Source organism: Chrysemys picta, chromosome 11, assembly GCF_011386835.1.
Source record: "Chrysemys picta bellii isolate R12L10 chromosome 11, ASM1138683v2, whole genome shotgun sequence".
Lineage (NCBI taxonomy): Eukaryota > Metazoa > Chordata > Testudines > Emydidae > Chrysemys > Chrysemys picta.
In genome coordinates, this window is record NC_088801.1 from 37,537,924 (window position 1) to 37,546,135 (window position 8,212).

Consider the following 8,212-nt stretch of genomic DNA (forward strand, 5'->3'; position numbering starts at 1 on the left):
CTCTCCACTGATGTAGCACCGGAGTGTGATGAATGTTTCTATTATTGTAAAAAACAAACTAGTGACTGCTACTGTACTCTTGGGCAAAGTTTCTGAATGAGTAGAAACACCATCTCTCTATTAATGTGGTATCTGGACTCTTTTGGAAGCTTTTAAATACAGGACTCAAATCCTTTGAGGGTAAATTTAGCATAGCCTATTAGATTGCTTTAGCCTTATTTCCTTAAAGATGTTGTGCTGGCTTTCTTCTGAGTTACAAGTGTAGTGATTGAATTTACAGCTAGGTCACAGTTACCTGTGCAGAGACAGAGGACTGAAGAAATATTTGCTTTAATTAAATTGTTTAAATGAGTTACCAAAAATACATCTGGCTGATAAAGATGGACTAAAACATTTCACCATTTTTCTTTATTTAGAAAATGGAATATTAAAAAACATACATAAATATTTCCTTTCACTCCACTGTTCTGTTAATACAAAAGGAAGCGCAGGGAATGCACACAGGGACAGGAAGAGAGGTATGAAGCCAATTTTACATATAGTTGCAGATTACTTATAAGATAAAGCTGTAAAAGCTTTTCTGATGTTGGCAATAAATGCAGCAAAGTTGTTGGTTTCTCTCACTTTTAGCTGGAGTTCTGCTATACAATCCAGAGGAGGAGAGCTGCTTGTCACTAGAAGGAAACAATTAGAAAACAATTTTTATTTCCAAGACAAGTGAAGCATGCTGTGATACTTCCTAGTCTCAAGTATTCTTCCCCCGAAAACAAGACTGAGTCAATTATTTCACAATGTTTGACTTGAATTTTTCATGTAATGAGTCGGGTAAACAGCTATATGCCAGCTCTGAGATGCATTTTAGTTCATTATATTAAGGGTCTCTTACCCTTTCACTGCTTTTAGTGTCTTAGTGATCTAACCATTTTCTGTAGCTTTGCATGTGCTCCATATGTCTATTTTAAGCCTAAAAATCCATGGACTGATTTCAGACAAGGAGAAAACGGGGCCTTGTCTGAAGGCACATAATATTATTCTGTCACGTCCAGACCTTCCCCTGGTGTTATTGCTGTTACTGCTACTCGAGTTATTGTCACAACAATGCCTACCCTGACTCAAAAGTGCGGCATATTCTGACCACTAGTTCCCAATTTTCAGACAAGTTGGGTGGTGGGGAAAGAGAGAAAGATTAAGACACCCTGGGGATTAGAGTATAGTTTCTACCCGAAATAGTAAAAATAGAGGTCCCTCATCATTGCTATCTGCTGCATTAGTTTCAGAGGAATAATGGAGGAATAATAGGGTTTCTATTGTGAAAATTAGGTTCAAGAAATTCCAGTAGTAAGAGAGCAGTAAGTTGAAAAGCAACTCCTAAAAGCTGTATTTCCTTAGTGTATTTGGGTTATGGTGGAAGGAAAGGATCGTTAATACTGTCTGAATTTGAGCGGTACATGGAAACGCTCAGAGGGGCATGAGTGACTTCCCTATATTTAATGTGTCTCTCCCATTTAATGCACAAATTTTGATTTGTTAGCAGTAGGAAATAAAGTTGTGGTATTGGTTAATGGGCTCCCAAAGTACAGATTGGGAGCTGCCTCTAAGGTGGAAAAAACTGAGATGGTCACTCACACTCCTTCATGCTTCACTCACTTCTCTTTTCTCAGCTTTTCCCCCTAGCCTTTTTTTTTTTTTTTTTTTTTGCTTAATATCTCAAGGGCCAGCACTTTATACACACAAAGGTGGGAGAGGAAAACAGTTGTGTATTTATCTTATCATTAAAAGAACGTTAAAGTTACAAAGAGAAGCATTCAAAAGTTAGGAAATGCCAGAATTAAGGTTGCTTTTGCAACCTTAATTGAGCCCTCTTGTGCATCAGCATGGCGATTTAATTACATGAGCACATCCTACTTTTTCTTCTGAAATCCTATTTGTTTAAAGTGATGTGATGTTTTCCAGATGGGTACCTAGGCCAAATTCATTGATGCCAGGGGGTTTGCATAGAAGTTAGAAGGCCAATTTCTGTTCTCTATTTTCTAATAAAACAGTTCTAATGCTTAGAAAACTGGCCAGTCTAAGGTTTTTGGAGAAGGTTTTATGGGCACTGTCGGAAGGGTTTCTAGCACCTCGAAGTCAGGGCCAGGTCCAGATTCTAAATTGGAAACAGTTCTTATTAGCCCTGGCTAGCCCTCTTTTTGTACTTTGCTACCGTCTGCTGCCAGTTCCCAACTACTCTTACACTAGGAACCGGCGGGGCCAACGGCTGATAAAGAGCTCAAAGTGTGGTCTGTTTCAGAAAGACACCGCAGTGGCTGGGAGGAGACTGCCAAGGGACGGCTGCCATTACAGTGCTTGTTGGGACAGACCTTCATCTGAAGCATTCTAAAGACTGAACTGTTCGGTATGGAACTTGCTGCCCCTCTGTGTGTGTGCATGTGCACCTCTCATATGAGACTGGTTCAAAAACCACTTAAATAAAATACACATTTAATATCTACACATACCTTCATAGTCTCCCTGTTCGTTTATAGAGAGAGTAAACGTGTATGGCTTGTCAGGATCTTTGTGGTCAATACATCGAAATATAAACTGCAACTGTTCATCTAAAGCAAAAGCAGAAATAGAATTCAACAAAACCACTAACTTCACATAGGATACTCAATGGCATCCACATCCAGTTAAATTTCAGTTAGTAAAAGATATTCTTGAGCTGTCAAGTATAATAAACCTAGACTTCTCCTCTTTTTGTAAAAAGGGAAACCCACCTTTTGGGCTTAAACTATTTGAGTATCCCCTTAAACTACTTGACAGTTGAGTATAGGTCCAATGGAGTGCCCAAAATAAAATTAATGGTGGATCTTTTATTACATTTATATAGTCCAAAATCTTTATTTGGACCAAACTTTAAAGATTTTAATCATTATAAATTGAGATTAGTTTATCTGAAACGTTTATAACTATTTGTCTTATTTCGCCTCTATCCAGTCAGAAGCGTTCCTACAGCAGTAGCAGACATTTTTATTGCTTTGTAGCCATAGAGAACAGCCAGAAGAAAGGATTTCTATTGCTTTGCAGCAAACAAATCAGCAACACACTGTTCAGATTGACTATTTAGATAAGTCACACTCATAACCATGTAAATACTACAGTAAGTTTTTTCCTATGTGCAAGCACAATTTAAAAAAAATCTACCCCATTTGTCTAGTGTGTGAGGATGATGGTGTTTTGCCAAAAACTTGTCAGGGGTATGACTAGGGTAAGTAATTGAACATGTGTGTACTTGGAAACTTACCATAAATTCTGCGTATTTCTAGCCCAAGCCGCTCTTCAAACAGTTCTTTAGACTTACTCAATCTTTCCAGCCTCTCTTTGGTGGCCTTGTTTTTAGTAGATATAACTAAAAAAGGTGTCAAAGCAAGAGTAAAGCATTTTTAAACAAATTTTAGAACACTGGAAAATCCTACAGAATAAGTCTGTTAAAAGCAAGTGTCTTTTCTTTGTTAAATCTCTCTGGTCATGACAACTACCCCATTTCTATTCATTTAAATCTGAGTAGCACTAATTAGCCCCACGCTAGAGTGTGTAAATATTTGGCTAATATTATGAATGCTATTTTAAGAATCAAATAACTGCTTTAAAGTATACTTTGCCTTTCAAAGCATTGTTCATGTAATTACCAGTTATGAAACTATATCTTGTTAGAATGAGGAGTTACAGGATTTTAGTTTTTTTATTCAGTGCTCCACTGATAAGTGAACATTTATATACAACTATTCAAACTAAGCACCACGTTATCTCTACATCCTAAGCCACTATTGTCTATATTGTACAAGCATTATAGTATCGACATGCTAACTACAAAGATTCGCACAACTACAGTGCTGGAAACACCTACTGCAAAGCCAACAGTATACTCTTTAAAAGACTTCACATTCTAAAAGTCTTGGAGTGTTTTCATGTTCATTCAATTTTACAACTTACTTTCCTTTTTTCTGGACAACTCTTCCTTGAGCTCTTGGATGCGATCAATAAAGTCTCTCTTTTGTTCTTCTTCATGCTTTATTTTGGAATTAATTTCAGTTAAGTTCTCTTGCTTTTCTTCAATGCATATGTTCTGCTGGAGGATCTCTATGAGGAAGAGAAAAAACTTGAATATTTACAGTTGGACTTAGTTAAATAAGTCCCTGATTCTGCACACACTTTTGTACATATACATAGCTTTATACACAGATGGTTTCCTCAAAATATAAGATTACTCATGTGAGTAAAGTTACACTTAGGTGCTACAAAAACACGTGTGTAAGTTATTTCACCGAGACAGAGAAGTCAGCATTCTTGTTTGTATGAGGCAGCCCTTCTACTACAAGCATCAAGTACAAACAAACTGTTTACGTGCTTAGAAAGAAAGCACAGAATAATCTCTAAAGGCCCTCTGGCATCTCCTGGCTATTCAAAAGTGCAACTTGGCTTGTTTTCGGTGACAGAACTGCACAGCTTTTGAGTTCCTGTCACTTTAAAAGGGTGCAATGATCCAATCATTATACATTTTGTGTCAAGAGATCTATCTGTAACAGTAGACTACCTATAGCTAGTTACATTGTGATTTTTTTTATCCCTAACTTTTAACAATGACTTGCAAAGCTAAAATGAGTGAGTTAATCCTAGATTTACAAGCTGACTTTGCCCACTAATCAGGATGTGGGAGACAGTTAGACCAGAAATAAGTTATTAGCCGTGCAAAACTGTACTCTGTTGCACAAGTAAACTTTGACAGATAAGTAATTTTTTGTTTTCTTATCACAGTAAACTGACTTTGTAACACAACTGGTATGTTTTCTTGAGCTTTGCAAGGCTCTCCTTTATTCATTTCTTATTAAGTGGCAACAACTTACTCAGTGCTATACAAGACAGATCATTTAACTAGATTTTGGAATTTCTGGGTTTGAAGAACATATCACCTATTCTGTTAATGAAAACATTTTGACCAGAAATCCTGGTCTAATATCATCTTCATTTTGGCTTTGCAGTTCACTTTGAACTGAACCATTTTAAGATGAAATGTTTTGTTCTGACAGAACACATTAGTTCATTATAGAAGTAATAAATACAAGCCGATACCATACCATTTCTGTATTCCTGAATTTTGTCAATCATTAGATCCCCTTCTTTTAACTTCTTGGACCACTTCTCTGTAATAAAGAGATTTATTTGAATCAACTGAAGACAGAGTTAAAAATAAATTAGCTATGTAAACTCATGAATATTGTACCTGAGAGTGCTTTTATGGACTCCTTGCATGATTCTCTTAGTCCCAAAGTCTGATTGACGTGTTCACTACCACAAATGCTTTTGAATTTCGTCCAAAATTCTTTGATCTCTTTTTCAAAAAGGATCAGTTCATCTTCTGTTTTTATCTGGGACATAGTGCTGCAGCAAACATAAAAGCACAACACAATCACACAAGACAATCTGAGCTGTTATAGATTAATAACGAGATGTATTCTCCCCAATACTGATTGCTATTGAAACTTTAAGTCCTGTTCTTCTTGTATGTTTTTGAAAGCTCTGTCGGTGACTTTTAAGCAACAGTTATGTTACAGCATTCAACAGAACTTACTACTTACTTGTATTGGCCATATTACAAGTGATGTGCTGTTTAGATCAGTTTACTCTATTCAGCACATGATTATGAATACAAATAGCTCTAAAACTGTCTAACTAAAACCAAGGATGCAACATCATGTTTACTTCCTGTTTCAATGTTTTATCATACACGTATAGAGCAGAATAGAAGATATACTGAGATGTGACATCATATTACTGTGCATGTAGTTTTTCCCCCAAAACTCCAAATACTGTATTCTACTCAAGTAAAGAAGGGAAACTGCACCTGCTGGCTCATTTTGAACTGAACTAAACATATTTTAGACGGGGGTAAAAGTTGTCTGTGGAAAAAAGCAAAACATTTTCCCCTTCCAGAATGAGAATCAGATTATTAAATACTATCCGGTAGGAAGACTTAACTATGGTCTAAATGTAGAGAATGTTTTGAAATGGCTGCTACATATTGGACTGGTAACAATCATGGGAGTAGAGAGAATTCCTACACGTTTTTTATCTGGGTAGCGTACTGTAATCCTAAGATAAACATTTGAGACAAGTTTTCACATGGCTTCAAGTTGCTGTTACTTTATACTCACCTTCTCCCCAGGCCCATCCAGGAGTAAGCAGGGGCGGCTCTATGTATTTTGCCGCCCCAAGCACAGCAGTCAGGCAGCCTTCGGCAGCATGCCTGCGGGAGGTCCGCTGGTAATGCGGATTCGGCAGCATGCCCGCCGGTCCCGCGCCTTCGGCATCTCCGCCGCCAAAGCTGTGGGACCGGCAGACCTCCCGTAGGCATGTCGCCGAAGGCTCCCTGACTGCCACCCCCACAGTGACCGGCAGACCGCGCCCCCATGGCTTGCAGCCCCAGGCACGCACTTGCTGCGCTGGTGCCTGGAGCCGCCCCTGGGAGTAAGTCCTTATTATGGACTGAGTAATTTTCCCTTTAAAAAAGATCTATTTACATTTGAAGCATCTATTAAACACAATAGTGTACCAAAAAATATTGCACTGACATAATTATGCATTATTGTAAATATTAATACATGCATTATACTAATAATGCTGTACACATAATTAAACAGATTTTGTTTAGCCTGAAAGAACAATGGGGCGGGGGGACAAGACTGTTCAGTCTGAGAGCAGTTCTACTCTGAGAATTACTATAAAGGATTGGTGGCTACTTCTTCAGCAGACATTTCTTGTATGTATTTAATTTTCATTTCTGCTTACTTTACTAATACCTTCATCCTGCAGATTTAGGTATTTAATGCCGTGCACTGTGTGTTGTCCCAGTGACTTCACTGAAAGTCAACACAGTGCAGAAGTCTTTGCTGAATTAACGTTTTATTCCTGCCTGGACTGCACTGAAAAGACAACATAGCTTACTCTCCTGGAGCTGTATCACATTATTAACGGAAGGGTGACCTAAATCAGGTTGCAGAATCTCTATTGTTGACAATGTACAAGCCAGAGAGAGCCCTGCTTGACTTTCAGATTCCAGGCTGACTTTGCAGGTTAATGTGAAACCCCATAATACCACCTTTAATTTTTCAGCCTAAAAACACGTTTCCTGGCCGATGCTTTGCACCATAAGGGTGCTCCGCTACTATTCCCTCCTTTGGGTTCTCATAACTGCCATTTTCTTGGTTTTATGTGCAGCCTTTGATAACGAACTGCCAGGTCATATAGACGTAATACTGTCCAGCTTTAACATGCTGTAGGTCCAACTGCAGCAGTTATAAATGCCAGTGCCACACAACTGGCAGTTACTTTGGGCCAGAGCCTCAAAAGCATTTAGGTGCCTGACTGCCATTGACATCAATGGGAGTTAGGTGCCTAGATGCCTTTGAGCCTGGTTAGACAGCAAAAAGCAGTAGCACAGGCGCCGAGCTTAAGGGGGGTGTGGGGGGGTTTCTAGCCGATTCTGCTGCCCCTGAGCTGTGCCCGACGCCGGCACGGAACGGCTCAGGACGTGCCCGTGTTTACTGCACCCCGACGAGCTAGGTTCAAGGCGGGTCACACCTTCGAGCCCAGGCGCTAATTCAGGGAAAGCACCGCCTAGGCTGTCGCCTACGCCCTCTGCCCCCGTCCCGGGCGCTGCGCCCCCTTCTCCTCAGCCCCGCGGGCGGGGCCCGGCTTAGCCGCCCAGCGATCGCCCCATGCAGCTCCCCAACACTCACCACCAGCGTTTGAACCGTAACCGTCCTGCCGCCGCCGCCACGGCCGCTCTCTGATTGGCCCCTCCTGCGCCCAGCTACAGCGCACGCAACCACTGGTCCGTTCCTGGCGCAGCCGGCAAAGAAGCGCCCTCGCTATTGGTGGAGCGGCGTGGCGCATGATGGGAGTTGTAGTCCGTTGTCAAACGGTAAGTGGGAGAGTGACGGCAATCGGGGCGGGGCCGCGGACCCAGCTCCTCGCGCCTCCGCCCAGCTGGTCTGGCCCGCCGAGCAGCAGAGAAAAGAGCTGGCTGAGGGCCGAGGCGCTGCTGGCTGGGATGCGGGGTTCGGGCTCTGGGGTCATGGCCAGTCCGGGTTTCTACCGTCCCTGTATAATCAGCGCGTCGCTGGGCCGCTGCAGCTACTTTGTGCACAGCCCCCGCGGGGTGGGGCGCGCT

At 41.0% G+C, this 8,212-nt stretch overlaps 1 protein-coding gene across 2 annotated transcripts; it reads right to left on the reverse strand.

Annotated features, from left to right (window-relative positions):
- Positions 1-386: 386 nt before the first annotated feature.
- SPC25 (SPC25 component of NDC80 kinetochore complex) lies at positions 387-7,917 on the reverse strand. Of its 2 annotated transcripts, none has more exons than XM_005290404.4 (7): positions 7,779-7,917; positions 5,264-5,421; positions 5,118-5,183; positions 3,976-4,122; positions 3,287-3,391; positions 2,499-2,597; positions 387-674 (listed from the first exon to the last, which is right to left on the reverse strand). In XM_005290404.4, the coding sequence occupies exons 2-7, from the start codon at positions 5,415-5,417 to the stop codon at positions 550-552; spliced, it is 696 nt and encodes a 231-aa protein (XP_005290461.2). In that variant the 5' UTR covers positions 5,418-5,421; positions 7,779-7,917; the 3' UTR covers positions 387-549. The 2 variants fall into 2 exon arrangements, with proteins under 2 accessions (XP_005290461.2, XP_065417870.1); XM_065561798.1 differs by lacking the exon at positions 7,779-7,917 and adding an exon at positions 7,621-7,733.
- Between the last annotated feature and the right edge of the window lie 295 nt (positions 7,918-8,212).